The sequence below is a fragment of the Pavona decussata genome, unplaced genomic scaffold (assembly GCF_977016875.1).
Source record: "Pavona decussata unplaced genomic scaffold, jaPavDecu1.1 SCAFFOLD_6, whole genome shotgun sequence".
Taxonomy (NCBI): Eukaryota; Metazoa; Cnidaria; class Anthozoa; order Scleractinia; family Agariciidae; genus Pavona; species Pavona decussata.
In genome coordinates, this window is record NW_028145430.1 from 3,597,501 (window position 1) to 3,617,898 (window position 20,398).

The window sequence follows — 20,398 nt, forward strand, 5'->3', positions numbered from 1 at the left end:
GTTAATGGAAAGGTAGGAAACTACAAGTCGAATTTCAATGAAATGTGGCCCGTCATTTAAGGAGAGCACTTCGAAAGGTCGCTAAAATTTGCTTGAAACTTAAGCTCTTGCTTACCTGCCTCACCATATGGCAAGAAGGATAATGTGCAGTCCCTCCTGGGTAGCTTATTTACGGAGCAGTTCATTTATTGAGACACAGGCCTTCGTTGAAAACAAAGTTTATTTCAAATCGGGTGCCATTTTTGCCGCCAACCGAGCCGTGTCCCTGGAATGTTGGAACAAACTCACGGTCAAACCTAGGCAGGAGTACTAAAATGTGCCCAGCCGGGGAAATCCACGGGAAATCCACCGGGGAAATCCACCCCCTCCCGGCTAAGTACAGTGGGTCTTTTAGGGAATATCGTTGTCTAAATTTCGATTTAATTTTAACTCCATACAAACTCTTTAATCACGCTTGCATGGTAACCTGTGTCACATTACGCTTTGGTGACCTTTTGGTGGCACGACTTTCTTCGGCGCCACTTTTTCGGCACGAGTGTTTTTTTTTTTTGCCTGACTTTCTAAGGCACGACTTTTTCGGCCTGACTTTTTTTGGCCTGACTTTCTTCAGCACGACTTTTTTTGGCACGACTTTTGGCAACGTTTCCGCACAGCCCCATACATAAAAGGAAGCTCAGGTCAACGATAGAAAAGAAAGATTCGTAGGTTTCCCGCTTGAAAGTAACCTTCCTATGCGTACGATTTTGCTATTATAATACTTGCGATACAGAAGTACAGTGGTGCTATGGTAGTTTGAATGACGTCAGACAAAGGGAAGGTTGCTAGGCAGCAACAGGTTGAACGACAGGCTAGCGTCAGACGTAACTCATGTTTTTTCATTGAGGGCTGAACGTGTTTATTCATCGAACAGTGAAAAATGTTTACTATTGGTGAAACACGACCAAGCTGTGATCCAAATGAACCACAGGAGGATGCACAAGAGATAAGACAAATTCGCCGAAGGAGATTAAACAACGAAACTCAGCCCAAGCAGCGAAGAAGGAGACATCAGAGCTAAGAAAAAGACAACACCACCAAGCCCTTGCTTCGCGAAGTAATGCGGTTGTTATTAGAACGGATACTCCAAAACAAGGTTGGACACCTTATGATTCTTACACAATAGAAATGTTATGATTTTAACACAACAAAAATCTTATTTCAAACAATAAAAGAAGTTTAAAAACTCCAATTAGTGCATGCCTCGAACTCGGCTATTTGCTTCATACCCCCTATCCATATCCACTAGACCAACGAGGGTTAGCTGGGGAACGTAATTTTTAACCAGCATTTGTTTCAGAGAGTTACCATCACAACAAATGACAGCTAACCGTTTTTAAATCAGTGCTTAGGCCTAAATAGTGTATATCAGTGCTAAACCCCCAAAACGGATGTTCTCTGCCTAAATGGAGCTTTATTCTCTCAGTTCTCTGCCTAACTGAAATGGGCCTCTGTTCTCGTCTACGTCAGAGCTTTCACGATTAAGAATACTACCTTGTGTGAACACCATAAGGTGTCCAACCTTATTTTGGAGTATTCATTCTAGTAACAGCCTTTGCGAGTCACGTATTTCTAGTTTATCGAATTGTTTTGCGGATCACCGCTGTGCACTTGTTCCCAGACCCCCGTTCCCCGTTCCCGGTTCCCCGTTCCTGGTTTTAGTAACATCCGATGATTATGCCGATTATGATTAGCCGATGTTATGATGTCATGCGTGACCAAATGGGAAGTCTGTAGGAAGTCTGAAGTCTGAAGGAAGTCTAAAAATGCAACAAAAATGCAAATTTCACACATACGCGTCTAAACTATTTCGTGTTTTGCTTAGTCGATTGACAGGGTGTGAAAAACTAACATGAGCCACAGAAAAGAGTTTTATGTGGAAAAGCTCGGTTTGATTCCTCTCTCAGAGGAAGGAGGCTATTTTGCGGAAACTTATCGATCACCCGAAACACTGCAAGAAGGCAATGAACGAAGCTTATTTACTGTGATTTATTATTTAATCACCCCAGAACTAGGGGGCAAAAACTTTTTACACAGCAACAAGAGTGATATCACACACTTTTTTCATGACGGATGGCCCACAAAGTACATCTATATTACACCGGAAGGCAAAGTGGAAGAGTTTATCTTGGGCAATGACATTTTGAAAGGCCATGTTTTTCAACGCACGGTTCCCGGCGGTTGCCTCAAAGCTGCAAAAATTTTGACCGATGAAGAAGGACACGAAAAGTTTCCCGGTGAAATACCTTTCACGTTGATTTCAGAGGAGATGTCGCCGGGATTTGATTTCAGGGACCGCCTTGTGCCAACCGAGTCAGAGATCAAGGCTTTGTACCCCAAACTATGGCCTCAGCTGAAGGAGTACAGTGCACCAATGCAGTCCAGTAACCCATGGCTACAAAGGCGGCTTAAAATTCAGCACGCTTTATTCCAACATGTCCGACCGACACGAAGTCAACACTGTCCGGCAGCCGGGTTCCTCCCAGCAGTTGAGTGAGGGGTAGACCGGCAGACTTACAAGAACTTGTTCAGTTCAACTCTCCAATTATTACATTCAGCAGCTTTAATGGGTGTTACGAAAACTAAGACGCTATTCAAGTACAAGCACCGCTCACTATTTTCAGCCATGTGAGAAACGAAATTTACAGCGCTTCTCGGAAGGAAAATGGACGGTTATTTATTTACCAATTACGTCTTCACTATTAATAGAGTTTCTGCTTGTTATTCAATCACTCCCGTAAAGGTTAAAAGGACATTTTCACTATGGCGTCATTTTACTACAACTACCAAAATCCTTCTGGTTTTTGTTTTCTCATGATAATTAGAACTATTGTTCTTTCCTGTTTGAATTTGAAAAGGAAAACGAAATGAATTCTGGTAGTTGTAGTAAAATGACGCCATCATGAAAATGGCCTATTACATTGCCGTCATGTTGGTGTCAAAACAAAAGAAAATTTGCTCACATAGTTTGCATAAAAACGGAAGTTAAATCCCAGAGGAGAAAAATCTTATTGTTCCAAACCACCAACATGGCGGCAATAACGTCACTTGCAATCAACCTATTATATGGGTTAATTGCAGTCAACTCTTTCGTAAGCGACCACCCTTGGTCGCTTACGGGAAAGATCAACAAAAAAAGCATAATACTGGATTGATTGATTAATTAATTACATAAAAATATTACCTCAGCAGCTAAAATTAGGCAAATAGAAACTACTTTATTTGATTTTTTCACATCTATTCATTCTTCTGACGAAACTTTGTATAACATTTTGGAACAGATCACTGCAACAATTAAAGCCATCTTCTCTGTCTGTAAACAGTTATTATCTGTCACAAGTCCGGGGTATCGTCATTAAATTGAACTTTGGTTACTTCTGAGTAATGATTTACCAACGATCGTACGTGATTATGTTGGGTGGTCGCTTACCAGTTACCAGAAACATAAAACAAAAGCCGGAATATGTCAATTTTCTGACCTAAAAACTGGTCGCGGTCCCATAAGGAATTAGAGTGGCGGTCACTTACGAGAGAGCTCTTGAAACGGTATTTAACTGAGAAACAAAACGGTTGTTTATGAAGTGGTCCCTTACAGGAGGTGGTTGTGTACGAGAAGTGGTCACTATGAAAGAGTTGACTGTATACTTAATTTTTTACCTGTATTATTTTATCGAAATTTATACGGTTGGTTTTAATAAAAATATTCTTAACTGACTCTCAGCCTGGGTAATGTTCTTAGTATGTTCTCAAATTTTAGTCAAGCCGGCGACACACTAGGCGATTTTATTCGTAGCCTCCCACGAAGACGTCCTTAGGGGTTGGTCACGCATTCAGGAACTCGTGACGAACCCCTAAGGACGTCTGCGTAGGAGTCCATGCGATCAGGGTCCAGTTGTTCAAAGGCCGGATAACTTTATCCAGTGGATAAGTCGCTATCCGTCAGTTTCAATCTGTGCAAAGATTTCAGTATTTCCTCTTGTACAAGCGAATATGCACACTCTAACCATAGTTAAGTTTGGGAGTGAACGAAAACCTTGGACAACGTTTTATATGAAGTATATTTTAGACCCTGAATAGTGCCTTATACAGCGGATAAAGTTATCCGGCCTTTGAACAACCGGGAGCAAGGCGATCTTTTTACGCGGGATGCCCTGAGGGCAGCCCGTGTCTAAACTGATCGGCTCGCTCTTTTTTTGAATGAATGAATGAATGAATGAATGAATGAATGAATGAATGAATGAATGAATGAATGAATGAATGAATGAATGAATGAATGAATGAATGAATTTAAACACGGTCATCTCATCAGGACTTAAAGACACTATTTCTATATTAAACTAAAACACCGTGTCAAGGTTTCGGTCGGGTATCTTTTTTTTTTCTTCGTCGTAGCTTCAAATATGCACATTAATTTCATCATTATTCTCTGCTCTCTCCTAGACGAGATCTATTTTTCTGATTGTCTTCAACAAAAGCGATCCAATCAAAATCCATTCTCGGCAGGTATATCAAGGGGGAGGAGACCCACTCATCCCTACATGTGTGACGTCAGTGCAAATCATCATTTGAAAGGTTGTTGTGGCTATTGCCTCCTATAGAGGCGAAAGCCACTATGTCATCATGTTGAGTGAGTGAGTGTAACAATAGAATACGAATGAACTCTGCCGGCTTTGACCCGATATTCCCCGATTTTAGTTTTGTTTGTTCGGAAAATCTTCGACCGCCCAACGCTTGCCCACGATTGCTTCGAATAGCTTCGAATGTCTTCCCGAATTAGCGCGTGTTCACACGATCTCTGTGTAAAAGAAATGATGTCAGTATGGGCATCTTATTTCTTTTTCAGACGGCCGTCTCTCGCGCTGCCACACTTTCGCGCTCTCCCGAAAAAAAAGAACGCCTGATGGCAGGTTATACAAGCTCTCGCTCCTTCTCCCCTCCGCGCACCTCCTCTTCCTCGAGTGTTTGCTCGCAGGCTTAGAAGCACTTGACCCAGGGGACTTTGTCTTGTTAACCTTCCCCACCCCCTGGGGGAAATTCTCAACTTTTTTTCAACCCATTTTACAATCCCCCATGCTGGCCCGGGTTCCTACCCCTGGGGCAAGCCGATGACGTGTGCATTATATGGGTGACTAAATGGGCACAAATACAACAAGAATGCAATTTTTTCGCGCACACATCCTGTTTTCCTTCACCGCGATTGACAGGGTGTGAAAAACTAACATGAGCCACAGAAAAGAGTTTTATGTGGAAAAGCTCGGTTTGACTCCGCTCTCAGAGGAAGGAGGCTATTTTGCGGAAACTTATCGATCACCCGAAACACTGCAAGTGGAAGGACGAGAAGGCAATGAACGAAGCTTATTTACTGTGATATATTATTTAATCACCCCAGAACTAGGGGGCAAAAACTTTTTACACAGCAATAAGAGTGATATCACACACTTGACGGATGGCGCACAAAGTACATTTTTATAACACCGGAAGACAAAGTGGAAGAGTTTATCTTGGGTAATGACATTTTGAAAGGCCATGTTTTCCAACGCAGGGTTCCCAGCGGTTGCCTCAAGGCTGCAAAAATTTTGATCGATGAAGAAGAGATGAAAAGTTTTCCGAATTTAGAACAATCATTTGGATCTTAGAACAAGAAACTCTGTTACCTTAACATCAGGTGTTTGCTTTTGTTCTCTTATGCACATCATAAAAATGTTATTCAGCGGCTGGGAGGTCGGTCTGTACATGTATTGTAAACACCTGTGCCCGCGGAATAGAGGGGCCGTACTCAAGAACTCATGTCGGTGAATAATGCTGTTCAGACACTGGGTACCCAATATGTAATTGTGTACTTCAGTTCCCGAGTAGAGACCTTGCACTCGGGCACGGTGTAATTCTGGCGTGGATACTTGATAAAAGGGTGCATTCACATTAGTGCCCAGCGAGAATTGTACTCGGGCACCGTGCTCGGGAACCAAGTGTGAACATGGCCTAAGATTCTATTTTTTCAACCAGAAAGAAAGACCCTTCTCTTGCAACAATCACACAACACTGAAATCCCCCCTGGGTTCGCGGGCAAGATCGTAAAAAGCAAATTCGCCCTCTGCTGGAACTAATCAGATTGCATGATTTTAATACAAAATTCCGCCCGCTCGGGTACTGAGAAGAAAAATTAAAATGACGTTTTGAATATCAAAATTGTCCTCCCAACATCCTCGTAAATCATTACGATTTAAAAATATTGTGCAGGTAAGCGTTTATCAAAACCGTCTGTTCTCTGATAACTCACAGAGGACGTCTAAGGCCCTGTTCAGACTAGGTGCCCGTGCCAGGGCTCTGTGCCCGGGCACCGAAAAGCAATCGTATTCTCGTTCGTCAATTTTGCGCTGGCCATTTTGTTTACTGTATCGTAAGGAGGCATGAGGAAAAAGCGCGGGAACTGACAAAATCCTGTTCACGCCAGTGCCCGTGCCCAGGAACGGTGCTCGAGTGCATGCCAGGTAAATGGGCCTGTAACCAGGAGGGGGGATCTTATAAGCGGCAGTTTACTGCATATAAGTTGCACTCCAATAATCGTCATTTAAGATCTCCTGTCTTGAAATAAGATGATTTCCGACTTGATTTAATATGGTGATGGTGTTGCATAAGACAGAAAACGTAAGGAAAATTCTTGGTTTAAGATTTTAGTTTTCATGGAGTAAACAGCGTCGTACTCACACAAAGCGTTGAGAAATGAGCAACGAGTTTGGTTTTATTCGTAAAACCTCAAGCAAAAAACTAAAGTAAAACGATGCAATTGAAAGCGCAAATTTCTCTGAGCAATAAAAAAGACACGATTTCACTTCGTTCGAAGAACGAAATCCCGGCACCGTATTCGCAAACATCATTGAGTCGAACATAACTATCAAAACCGCTTCAGAGCGCGCAAAACTAGCAAAGTATCCGAGCATGTTACAAACGGTTCCACGCATTCAACTCTTTGAGAAATGCTACTGCAGAACATGTTACTCATAGAGGAACTACCAAAAACGGCAAGAAATCAAACAACTTACAACAAGAAGTTCATGCATTTACAAATCTCCGATAATCGTTGTTATTTCAATGTCCATTTCTTTAAGGTTTTTCTCTTTGACTTTAACTTTTCGGTTCCTCTCTTCTGTGATGATGATGATGATGATGATGATGATGACGATGATGACGATATCGCCTGAGTGAAGCGTAATGACGGGGAAAATTGTGATGAAGTCATTCTAACGTGCGTGGAATTAAATACTTAAAACTCCGTTTAAGCTGCTAGAACAATGAATGAATATCAACATCAAAACAACTACAAATCCTCGAAGGAGTACATTGAAAAATCCAAGGCTCCCTTAGCGGAGAGTTTAGAAACATCATGAACGTCGAAAAGATCAAGAAAATTCGAGAGGCTCACAAGGCGTTTGTGTACAAAATGATGGAGAATGCGGAGAAGATTTTAACAGATGGCGGGTAAGATTTATGAGGCCCTATTACGGGTTTTCGGGATACGAGATATTCGCTGAAAAAATTATTGGGATACAGGATATTGAGAAGTAGTTTCAGGGATACGGGATATTCGCAAAAAATTGTAACATATCAGATGTTTGATGAAAAACGTTCTTGGATTACTAAATATGTGCACTTACGTGCCCTTTTCTGTATTTTTGTTGATGATTAGATATAAATGAAAAATATATAAGTGTAAAACAAACCGTTTTTTATTTTCTTGACCAGTCATCGGTTCATCATGGGCACTATGTGGGGGATGAATACAATAAAATCTGCAATTCCACAGCGACAAACCAATGAGTGGTGCCGGATCACTTGTAGACCTGGATCAGCAAATTATCTCAAATACAAAATATTAACGGCAGACTGATCCCAACGGCGGAGGTGACGAGCTTGATAGAACAAACAACAAAAGCTAGAATAACTGAAATATATTTGTTTTTTTAAAAAAAACAAATTTTTGCCCGATATTTCGGTTTGCAATACAAACCTTCCTCGGGGGCTGAACAAAAAAGAAAAGTGAGAAACATAAAAGGATCGTTACGAAGAAGATTTAAAATATAAAATACATGACAATGATTGGTTGATTAGGACTAAGTTACAAGTGTGAGACATGTCATTGGCGTGTTTCGTCACGTCTATTTATACCAAGAGGGTGCAATGTTTTAGCTTTGTTGATTAAATGAGCTTCACGAGCCTTTCTAACTGAGTCACGTTTGCTGCGTATAAGTTCAAGCGGGATTAGTTGGGCGTCGTTGATTGAGTGGCCAGGTTGGTTGAAATGTAGCGAGACAGGAGTAGGGTTGAGTAGTTGATGGTGATTCAGGATAGATCTGCGATGTTCCCCGAAACGTTCATTAAGTTTGCGCTTTGTCTCCCCAATGTATTGGAAGTGGCACTTCTTACACTGAATTAAATAGATTAGGTTTTTGGAATTGCAAGATATGTAGTCAATAATTTTGCGTGATTCGTTAGTGTTGAAAAAAATGTAGTTCGTTTGACCTTCTTGGAGAAATGGGCAAGTAAGGCATCGTGGGTGGTTGCATTTATGAATTCCAGCGGGTTGTTGATTGGAAGGCTTGTTTTGAGGTAGCTCGGAATGGACCAGGAGATCACGTAGACATGCGTTACGTTTGTAGGCAATAACTGGTGGATGAGGGAAAACTTGTTTGCAGTCAGCGGAGGACTGGAGGATGTTGATATGTTTTTTCACAATAGATGAGATTTTGGGAAGAGCAGGATTGAAGGATATGACGAAGGGTGTTCTGTCTGTTTTTGTGGCTTTCTGTTCTTGTGGCTGTAGTGTTGCGTGACGTGGGATGGCTCGTACGCGATTTGCATCTTTTTGTAGGGAATAGCGGCTATAACCACGTTGGACCAGGTGCTTGATGAGTTCTTCGCTTCGTTTATCAAAGAAAGCGTCGGTAGAGCATATGCGACGGATTCGCAGGAAAAGGCTGAATGGAATAGTTTGTTTAGTGTGGTTCGGGTGGCATGAAGTTTTGAGGAGGTATTGATGCTTGTCTGTGGGTTTTGTGTGGAGATCTGTTTGGATGTGGTTGTTGCTGAGGTGGACTTGGACATCTAGGAAAGGGAGTGTCTGATGAGAGGATGTTGATATGTTTTTTCAACTCTACTCCTAGAACACCAACAAACGTCAACCAACACAAAAAAAAATCGCAGCACCCGCTCCCAAAACAATAACATATCACAACCACTACAAGAAAGGAAACAGTGATCAACCTTTCTACTGTACGACTTTCAAACTCTGAGACCAAACTATTATCACGAGGACTGACCTTCGTCCCCACCCCCAAAAGTGTCAACTGGTCAGAAATACAAGCAGATATCAACGATTTTGCAAGACGTTTACGACTAAAAGAATTCTTTCAACAACAACAACAACAACAACAACAACACCTTACTGATCCAAATCTTTCATCTGATCATGAAGTCAAGCGCTTCAGATGCAAGGGATCATGGACTCCTTCTAATGGAAGAGACATAGCCCTTGACACTTTTATCAATGCAGTCGAAAATGAGATCATGACCTCTAAACCAGCCACTATCCACAACAATCTCTCCATGGAAGAACGCAGAGCTCTCACAAAACTCAGGAAACGTTCAGATATAGTCATCAAACCAGCTGATAAGGGCTCTGGAACTGTTATAATGGACTACTCCTGGTATGTTGATGAATGCCGCAGACAGCTCAATGACACTAAATATTATCAAAAACAATCATCAGACCTTACAAGCAAAATACACGAACGCGTCAAAGAATACACTACCCGTTTGCACAAAAATGATCTCATTGACTATGAGACATTTAAATACCTCTCATCCAACTCTGATCCCAAGACTGGTCGTTTCTACATTCTCCCTAAAATCCACAAACAAGGCAACCCCGGCCGACCCATCATATCCAGCAATAGCCACCCTACTGAACGCATTTCCGAGTTCGTCGATTACCACCTAAAGCCCCTTGTTCAGAATCTTCCTTCATACATAAAAGATACTACACACTTTCTTCTTCAACTCGAGAAATTGGGACCTCTACCGGAAAACGCCCTCCTTGTCACTCTGGATGTCTCCTCGTTATACACTAACATTCCTCACAACGAAGGCATCGAAGCCTGCCGCCATTTTCTTAACACTCGTCAAGAAAAATCCCTTCCTGCTGAAAGCATATGTGATCTCATAAGAATGATTCTTACAATGAACAACTTTTCCTTCAACAACGAACACTATCTACAAGTACACGGGACAGCTATGGGAACCCGGATGGCACCTTCATACGCTAATCTATTCATGGGTAAATTTGAACAACACGCCATTGAAAACGCTCCTCTCAAGCCGTTCGTTTGGTGGAGGTTCATCGATGACGTCTTTATGATATGGACAGAAGGAGAGGAACACCTTAAAGATTTCATCAGATACTTAAACTCTGTTCACGCGAGTATCAAATTTACCCATGAATACTCGAATTCCTCTCATCAGACACTCCCTTTCCTAGATGTCCAAGTCCACCTCAGCAACAACCACATCCAAACAGATCTCCACACAAAACCCACAGACAAGCATCAATACCTCCTCAAAACTTCATGCCACCCGAACCACACTAAACAAACTATTCCATTCAGCCTTTTCCTGCGAATCCGTCGCATATGCTCTACCGACGCTTTCTTTGATAAACGAAGCGAAGAACTCATCAAGCACCTGGTCCAACGTGGTTATAGCCGCTATTCCCTACAAAAAGATGCAAATCGCGTACGAGCCATCCCACGTCACGCAACACTACAGCCACAAGAACAGAAAGCCACAAAAACAGACAGAACACCCTTCGTCATATCCTTCAATCCTGCTCTTCCCAAAATCTCATCTATTGTGAAAAAACATATCATCATCCTCCAGTCCTCCGCTAACTGCAAACAAGTTTTCCCTCATCCACCAGTTATTGCCTACAAACGTAACGCATGTCTACGTGATCTCCTGGTCCATTCCGAGCTACCTCAAAACAAGCCTTCCAATCAACAACCCGCTGGAATTCATAAATGCAACCACCCACGATGCCTAACTTGCCCATTTCTCCAAGAAGGTCAAACGAACTACATTTTTTTCAACACTAACGAATCACGCAAAATTATTGACTACATATCTTGCAATTCCAAAAACCTAATCTATTTAATTCAGTGTAAGAAGTGCCACTCCCAATACATTGGGGAGACAAAGCGCAAACTTAATGAACGTTTCGGGGAACATCGCAGATCTATCCTGAATCACCATCAACTACTCAACCCTACTCCTGTCTCGCTACATTTCAACCAACCTGGCCACTCAATCAACGACGCCCAACTAATCCCGCTTGAACTTATACGCAGCAAACGTGACTCAGTTAGAAAGGCTCGTGAAGCTCATTTAATCAACAAAGCTAAAACATTGCACCCTCTTGGTATAAATAGACGTGACGAAACACGCCAATGACATGTCTCACACTTGTAACTTAGTCCTAATCAACCAGTCATTGTCATGTATTTTATATTTTAAATCTTCTTCGTAACGATCCTTTTATGTTTCTCACTTTTCTTTTTTGTTCAGCCCCCGAGGAAGGTTTGTATTGCAAACCGAAATATCGGGCAAAAATTTGTTTTTTTTAAAAAAACAAATATATTTCAGTTATTCTAGCTTTTGTTGTTTGTTCTATCAAGCTCGTCACCTCCGCCGTTGGGATCAGTCTGCCGTTAATATTTTGTACTATGTGGGGGTAACATGAATTACTAAAAATAACACGCCAGCACTCGATCGAGGCAGCCCCACCTGATCGAGGCGAGACCTCTGTAATGGCGCAGGTCAAAGTCATTCAAGACGTTACTTCATGTTAAAATGGGGTTGACAAACCTGCGCGGCTCCCACTGTGTGTCCAATGTGTTGATAAAAGTCCTTTCAGTTTTGCTTTATTGAACAAGCATGTCTTTAAGCGAATAAGCGATTTTCCTTTTTTATAAGAGATTCTTCCCTCTAGATCAAAATGTGATGAAACCGCTCTGCTTAATGGTGTTTGTCTTGATCGTGAGGGGGAATTCTCTGAGCCGTAATTAGCTAGGTCTTGATATGCCATTGTGTATGCTAGCTCTGTGACATTTGTTAAGGCTTATCGGCTTGGATTTACTTCAAGATTTCAGGTAGCGCTAATTAAATGTTATCTGTGAAGATACAGGATTCGTGGATTTCTTAAACTTAATGCTTATGCTATTGTATCTCGCTGCGTGAAGATTGCAGATTGTTTGTTTATCACGGATATGAATGTCTAACAGATTCTCGTCTTTACCAAGCTGATCATTGTTGTCTCTCGCTTTCGAGAGCTATAGCTTCGTTGTAGCGCTGTCTTTTAGCTCTCTGAGTTGCGTCTTAACTGAAAAAAGCTATTGTGTTCTTAGAGCTGACATGCACCTCCATTTTAGTATTTTGTGGCCTAGCTTGCATCCGCAGCAGATACTTAAAGCTAAGACAGACAACAGTTTTGTGAGTCTCTTGGATGCTAGAGAAATTTCTTCTGGCGAGTGTCTAATGTTTCTCATGCAAGACTGCAGTTTCGATTCTCTTGGAATCTCATCAGTTGCTGTGTATCTCGTCGACACGGGCAACGCTCAAATGTTTTAGCCGTATTTATATTTCTTAGCTGATCAAAAACGTGCCCCTGTTTTGCTATTGGTCCAGAGCTTCGGGCCAATGAGGTTGGAGCACTGCAAACCTCGATCCGCCGAGATCGGCTGTATTTCTTTTGAAGGCTTTTTCGTCAGTACAAGGAGCATAAAGGAGGTTATCCCCTCCAAACAGTGTATCAACTAGAGGAGTACAATGTATGAAATCGAAGATCTTTTCCTCATCTCAAAACAAATTTAGAGACTCGAGTGGTGTGAGGACTAAATATTTCTCCTTTGCTATTTATTCTAAATGCACTAGTTTGTCTAGCACGTCGCAGGACGGGTCATGTCTAAAAATGTCACAAGCATGTTGTGTACAGGCATCATATTTTGAATGACAGCAGTTTAAACAACTGTCACAATAAGCTACTTGAAAACGATACTTTTCCAGTTTACGTTTTAATGCCAGTGAGCGAATAATGTAAATTACATCGTAGCAAGTAACATATGAAAAATGGCCAATACTTTAATTTCCGGGATATTTATAACCGGAATTTATGGGATACGGGATATTTGGTCAAAAAATTACAGGGATACGGGATATTAAGACCCCCCGTAATGGGGCCTCATTGGAGAAAACTCCAGCAAATTCTCCTGACGGAGTAGAAAACATTAAACCTTACAGTGCAAATATAAAATATTCTCCGCGATGCTGATATATATAAACTTTTTTAGTTTTATTTGAGAAGTCAGTTTCAACCATTTATTTCAAATTGGGGGTAAACCCTTGAGGAGACGAGTTAAGGCCATCGTCGCAAACATTTTCTTAGCGCTCACCGGTATGAACATTCGGATCTTCCACCAAATTTTGTAAACTGTTATTTTACGAGTGTATGATTTTACGTAATAAGCCGGCCAAAGTTTAGCATAAAAAACTGTGAAACAGGTAATGGTTAAACAAGTTAGAGATTACCAAGCAAAAGGTTAAAAAGAATTCAATTTATTGGCAGAAATTGCGTAGTCAAGCCACAGGGAGTCCACAAAAGTTGTGAAAAAGAAAGAAATTAATAAATTATCGACTTACGTTGTTCGTTTCTTGTGGTTTTCCATAGTGTTCATTTGCATACAATTTGCGCGACAGCACTAATGTCGTGTACTGAGTTGTGCGCGAGCGGAACGGCTGAGCTCTGCTTACTATACTATATATTTAACAATTATTCCATGAGGGCGCAGTTTTGAAAATGTTTGCGAGATTATTTCGAATTGAGCAAGTGAAAGGCTCGAGAAAAGTTTAGCAGGAGCTTTTTACAAACAAGTAAAAGAAGAAACCAAGGCAAAAGTGTTCTTGTCAATTGGAAAATGCCTAAACTGGAAAAATCTTTAAAACAGCTGTTGTCGCTACGAAAAGGCTCAGTTTTGAAAATATTTACTCCATTATTCTGCTTTGAGCAAGCGAACGCCTTGGAAAAAATTAGAGGAAGCTGTTTACAAGTACGATAAAGAAGAAAGAAGAAGCAGACACGGAAAGTAGCGTTGGTGACTTTGAAAATGCCTGAACTGGCACAAAACGAACAGTCAAGCACTACGAGGCAAGTTTGTCGTGTTTCCTTTCTGTTCATTGTATAAAGCAAATAGATTCCAAGTTGCCGTGCGTCTGTTTAGTAATAGATCACAGAAGACGTCAAAATGTGGTAAGAGCATCAGTGACACGCTCGCCGCTACTTTTTTGTTCTTACCACATTTTGACGTCATCTGTGATTTGTTACTGAACAGACGCACGGCAACATGGAATCTATTTGTTAAGTAAATAGCCAAGGAAGCGCGGAGCGCCGAGTTGCCTTTAACCAATCCCATATCCAACAAGCGAGAATGGAATACCCTATTTTCTCGATTAAACGCCCCCGGCGTTTATTTAAAATTCGGCAGTTTTGACCCGGCGTTTTTTCGAGACCGGCGTTTAATCGGGGTCCGGCGTTTATTAATGAAATGCAATTTTCAGCCATTTTTCCAGGTTGATTTATTATTACCGATCCTTGGAAACCTAGGGGCAGTTTTTCAGTGCTGGACGATTTTTTCCTGGATTACCCGTGCAAGTACGACCCATGTGCAATGGCTGTTTATCGTGAGCATGGACCTGGTAACGAAAGGATAAATGTCGGGCATATACCTATCGAGCTGTCATCGACTCTTCGCTTCTTTGTCAAACATAGAGGGAATATTTCAGCTAAAGTGAGACAGAAAAACTATCGAGCAAGCAATTTTGAACAAGGTGGCCTTGAAGTCCCTATTACTTTGCAATGCGCGATTTCCTCCCAGAAAGGACAACTCATGATAGGACTGAAACAACTTATAAACAAACGCTGGAGGGATCCTCGCTATTCAAACGACAGTGAGCAATACAACACAAGAAAGAAAGTGCGTCAATAATACAACACGAACACGGATACATTTCTATATTTTATTTCGCTGTGCAGCAACTATCCCAGATAAGTTACGCCGGTATTTTTCCTTTGAACGTTTACTAAAATACCAAACTGAACAGCATACCGTATTTGGTATGTCGTAACAGTGCCATTCAACAGGTTACCATTTACTTATAACCGGTCCTTGTGACCTCGACCCCTAATAAACGCCGGGGCCCCGATTAAACGCACCCGGCGTCTATTTGAAAATCGGCAGTTTTGAGTTTTGACCCGGCGTTTATACGAAGCCGGCGTTTAATCGGGGTCCGGCGTTAATCGAGAAGATACGGTAATTGTTTAAATTCTCCGCGTTTGGATATTGCTGTTGAAGTTTTGGCGCCTTTTTGACTTTACTGTGAGTGTCATATGATCAATAGGCCGCTTATTCCAACTTTTCCCGTCTTCTTTAACTGTTACCTTTTCGTTGTGAGAGTCTAACACCTTAAATGTGGGCACTGAGGAGATATTCCCAGGCAGAATTTTAAAATTTGGACACCATTTTGAAGGGGTAGAAAAAAATTTCTATTTCTCCACGCGCGATCCTGGCTATTTACACGCGTGCACACGCGTGTATGGCGCAATTTTTTCCAGAAAAAGATTTTTTGGTAAAACACGTGGGGACACGCCCACAAGTCAAAATGCCATCTCGTTAAGGTCTCCATCCCTGATTATGGCTCCTGCATCAAACAAATATGAGACAAAGTATACACTACCTCATAGTGAGCAGCAAATTAGGTATAAGAAATAAATCCATTTTCAAGGGGCAATGTTACGGGGTTATTATGCATTTTGATCAAAACTGTGCGGAAACTGAAACTAAGTACTATTCCTGTTTATAAAATGCACCCTAAAACACCAAGAGAAAGATATCAAGTGATTTTATTAGTTTTCTATTTTTAGTAATTTTTCCAAGGCACAAGAGAAGGACTTGGAAAAACTTGGCCATTAATTCAAGTTACAACTCATTATTTTCTATGTTCGCCATTTGTAGCCTGACACCTATAAATAGCGTATTAAAGTACAGAGTATACACTTGTGTTGTAACTTTGGGACCTTTGTTTTTAGGTCTGCATCTATGAAAGTGCATCTAGGCCGAGTTTCAAAGTGTTACTCAAAGTAGCTGACAAAGTCCTTCTGAGTTGTTTTACATGCATCCTCCCTGTTACAGTTAGTAACAGGTAAGTCAACAGTCAGTTATTGTCAATTGGATTCTAATGACTGATTCCATTGTAAATGGAAAATGGCCGATAGGAAATTGGAAAGTTCATGTGAGCCCTGTATATCGAATAATACTTAATGCTTTTGCTTTTTTAAAACGCTCGACAAATGCTGGCATAATCTGCAGAAGCCTAACCAAACTGAGAAATTAAATTCATTCTTTAAAGCTGGCCCGGATCGCAAGATTACAGCTGAACCCCTATTAAGCTGCCACCCTCAGGGGAATGGCAAGTGGCCGCTTAATAGAGGTTCGTCAGAAATCAGCAAATGGCGTGGCAGAAACGTCAATTATTTCAGTACAAACAGGCTTGGAGGTTTGTGACACGTGTTGCTCATAATACAGGCTGCCATTAAAAACAAAATCAAAGTTCACTGATAAATATTGTCGTGAAAATTCCGTAACCTTTCAAAATCGCACAATTCCTCTCAAGAAAATCATGAAATAGTCTCATCTACAACAAGAACAATATATATAAAGTAAGTCGATGTTACAAAAAGGCAAACGACAAAAAAAAAAAAAATCGGCAATTATGTACAAAAGAGATTGTTACACATAACAGGGTGTGATTATCAGTTAGCGTAGTGCTCTTCACTAAGAGAAAACTGACACAAAAAATTGTGTTTTATAAAATTTATAAAACACAATTTTTTTATTAACTTTAGACCCATTAATACTTAGTAATAAAATAAAAGGAAGCTCAGGTCAACGATAGAAAAGCTCCTAAAGATTCGTAGGTTTTCCGCTTGAAAGTCACCTTTGTATGCGTACGATTTTGCTATTATAATACATACGATATACAGTGGTGCACTGCTATAACACGTACCTCTCTAAGGTAGATGTTAACCTCCAGTACAGTTTGTCTTTAAGGTGGATGTTACTTGGGCAAAACGTGGCTGCCTGCACAGTTCCCAGTTCGACGCTTCCGGAGTTCCACAACTCGAATGTGCAATCCTTGACGGAACTGTTAAGAGGCTGAGGAACGAAAATTGCAAGAATTTTATATTATCCGGCATAAAGAGACCGAACAATAATACCGAAGTATTATTTCACCCACATCTTCCGCCATTTAATACTTTTTATAATATAAGAGAGCGAAAGGAGGCCTTTTTCCCGAATTATGAATCGGAGCTCGGACCGTGGAAGCTCCGAAGCGAATCATCCAATGACGTCACCTCCCTTAAGCCGATGTCATGATGTCGTGTTATTATGCTTGACTAAGTGGGCACAAATACAACATGCAAATTTCACACGCAGAAGCCTTTGACATGTAAACGAGGTTAGATTGCAGAGCTCTGGGACTGCGGGACTACGGGTGCACTCGTTTTTCAAGTAAGATATTTAGTGGGCGGGTATTCTGCAATCGCTCTGAAAACTATTTCGTGTTTTGTTTCAGTTAGTCGATTGACAGTGTGTGAAAAACTAACATGAACCACAGAAAAGAGTTTTATGTGGAAAAGCTCGGTTTGATTCCTCTCTCAGAGGAAGGAGGCTATTTTGCGGAAACTTATCGATCACCCGAAACACTGCAAGTGGAAGGACGAGAAGGCAACGAACGAAACTTATTTACTGTGATTTATTATTTAATCACCCCAGAACTAGGGGGCAAAAACTTTTTACACAGCAATAAGAGTGATATCACACACTTTTTTCATGACGGATGGCCCGCAAAGTACATCTATATTACACCGGAAGGCAAAGTGGAAGAGTTTATCTTGGGCAGCGACATTTTGAAAGGCCATGTTTTCCAACGCAGGGTTCCCGGCGGTTGCCTCAAAGCTGCAAAAATTTTGATTGATGAAGAAGGACATGAAAAGTTTCCCGGTGAAACACCTTTCACGTTGATTTCGGAGAAGATGTCGCCGGGATTTGATTTCAGGGATCGCCACGTGCCAACCGAGTCAGAGATCAAGGCTTTGTACTCCAAACTATGGTCTCAGCTGAAGGAGTACAGTGCACCAATGTAGTCCAGTAACCGCTACAAAACCGGCTTAAAATACAACACGCTTTATTCCAACATGTCCGACCGACACGAAGTCAACACTGAACCAACACTGTCTCAGCCGGGCTCCTCCCAGCAGTCGAGTGAGGTGTAGACCGGCAGCCTTGCAAGAACTTGATCAGCTCAACTCTCAACTCTCCAATTATTACATTCCGCAGCTTTAATGGGTGTTACGAAAACTAAGAGTCCTAAGATCTAAGACCCCACCTTTGTTTTCGTACTACGAAAACTAAGACGCTATTCAAGTACAAACACCGCTCACTATTTACAGCGACGTGAGAAACGAAATTTACAGCGCTTCTTGGAAGGAAAACTGGACGGTTTTTACTTGTTATTCAACCACTCCTGGAGAGGTTAATTACATTGCCGTCATGTTGGTGTCAAAACAAAAGAAAATTTGCTAACAAAGTTTGCATAAAAACGGAAGTTAACTCCCGGAGGAAAAATATCTCATTGTTCACCAACATGGCGGCAATAACGTCACTTGCAATCAACCTATTATATGGGTTAATTAGTCTGAATTTTTTATCTGTATTATTTTATCGAAATTTATACTGTTCTTTTTAAAAACATTTGGTTTTAATAAAAGTATTCTTATCTGACTCTCAGCCTGGGTAATGTTCTAAGTGTGTTCTTGAATTTTAGTTAAGCTGCCGACACACTAGGCGACTTTATTCGTAGTCTCCCCCGACGATGTCCTCAGGGGTTCGTCACGCGTTCCTTAATGCGTGACGAACCCCTAAGGACGTCTGCGTAGGAAGCTATACGCGATGCGATCAGGCGTTCTTTTTACGCGGGATGCCCTGAGGGCAGCCGTTGTCTAAACTGATTTTTATTTTTACGCGGGATGCCCTGAGGGCAGACCGTGTCGCAGGATGCCCGCAGGGCAGACCGTGTCAAGGTTTCGGTCGGGTATCTTTTTTTTCTTCTTCTTTGTCGTAGCTTCAAATCTGCACATTCCTTTATTCATTAAACTCTGCTCTCTCCTAGAAGGGATCTTCTATTCTGATTGTCTTCAACAAAAGCGGTCCAATCAAAATCCATTATCGACACGTCAATCACGAGGAAGGGGACCCACTCATCCCTACATGTATGACGTCAATGCAAATCATCATTTGAAAGGTTGTTGTGGCTATTGCCTCCTGTAGAGGCAAAAGCCACTATGTCATCGTGTTGAGTGAGTGAGTGAGTAGTGAGTGAGTGAGTGAGTGAGTGAGTGAGTGAGTGAGTGAGTGAGTGAGTGTAACAACAGAAAACGAATGAACTCTGCCGTCTTTGACCCGATATTCCCCGATTTTAGTTTTGTTTGTTCGGAATATCTTCGATCGCTCAACGCTTATCGACGATTGCTTCGAATGGCTTCGAATGTCTTCCGGAATTAGCACGTGCTCACACGATCTCTAAGAAAAAGAAATGATGCCAGTATAGGCATCTTGTTTCTTTTTCAGACGGCCGTCTCTCGCGCTGCCACACTTTCGCGCTCTCCCGAAAAAAAAGAACGCCTGATGGCAGGTTATACAAGCTCTCGCTCCTTCTCCCCTCCGCGCCCTCCTCTTCCTCGAAAGTTTGCTCGCAGGCTTAGAAGCACTTGACCCAGAGAACTTTGTCTTGTTACCTCCCCCCCCCCCACCCCCTGGTGGGAATTCTCAACTTTGTTCAACCCCTTTTACAATCCACCAGGCTGGCCCGGGTTCCTACCCCTGGGGCAAGCGGATGACGTGTGCATTATGGGTGTCTAAATAGGCACAAATACAAATTTCTCACGCACACCAAATTTTGTAAACTGTCATCATTTTACGAGTGTATGGTTTTACGTAATAAGCCGGCCAAAGTTTAGCATAAATAATTTTTAATGCCGAGTGCCTGTGAAACAGGTAATGGTTAAACAAGTTAGGAACCGAGCGAAAGGTTAAAAAGAATTCAGTTTATTGGCAAAAATTACATAGTCAAGCTAAAAGCTGTCGAATTGAGCAGATTTCGTTCACAGATCAGTGCCAAATTTTCCAACACCGTTCAGAAGTGA

At 41.5% G+C, this 20,398-nt stretch overlaps 3 protein-coding genes across 3 annotated transcripts; all 3 read left to right on the forward strand.

Annotated features, from left to right (window-relative positions):
• The first annotated feature begins 1,806 nt into the window (after positions 1-1,806).
• On the forward strand, positions 1,807-2,696 carry LOC146489234 (uncharacterized). Its single transcript, XM_085111273.1, has one exon. The coding sequence runs from the start codon at positions 1,889-1,891 to the stop codon at positions 2,531-2,533; it is 645 nt and encodes a 214-aa protein (XP_084967399.1). The 5' UTR covers positions 1,807-1,888; the 3' UTR covers positions 2,534-2,696.
• Positions 2,697-7,417: 4,721 nt separating this feature from the next.
• On the forward strand, positions 7,418-17,054 carry LOC146489235 (uncharacterized). The gene is made up of 4 exons (XM_085110406.1): positions 7,418-7,512; positions 9,372-10,821; positions 16,223-16,335; positions 17,039-17,054. Exons 1-4 carry the CDS (start codon positions 7,418-7,420, stop codon positions 17,052-17,054), a joined length of 1,674 nt encoding a protein of 557 aa, XP_084966532.1.
• Positions 17,055-17,701: 647 nt separating this feature from the next.
• Positions 17,702-18,839, forward strand: LOC146489236 (uncharacterized). The gene has a single exon (XM_085111285.1). It carries the CDS (start codon positions 17,801-17,803, stop codon positions 18,338-18,340), a length of 540 nt encoding a protein of 179 aa, XP_084967411.1. The 5' UTR covers positions 17,702-17,800; the 3' UTR covers positions 18,341-18,839.
• Positions 18,840-20,398: the final 1,559 nt, after the last annotated feature.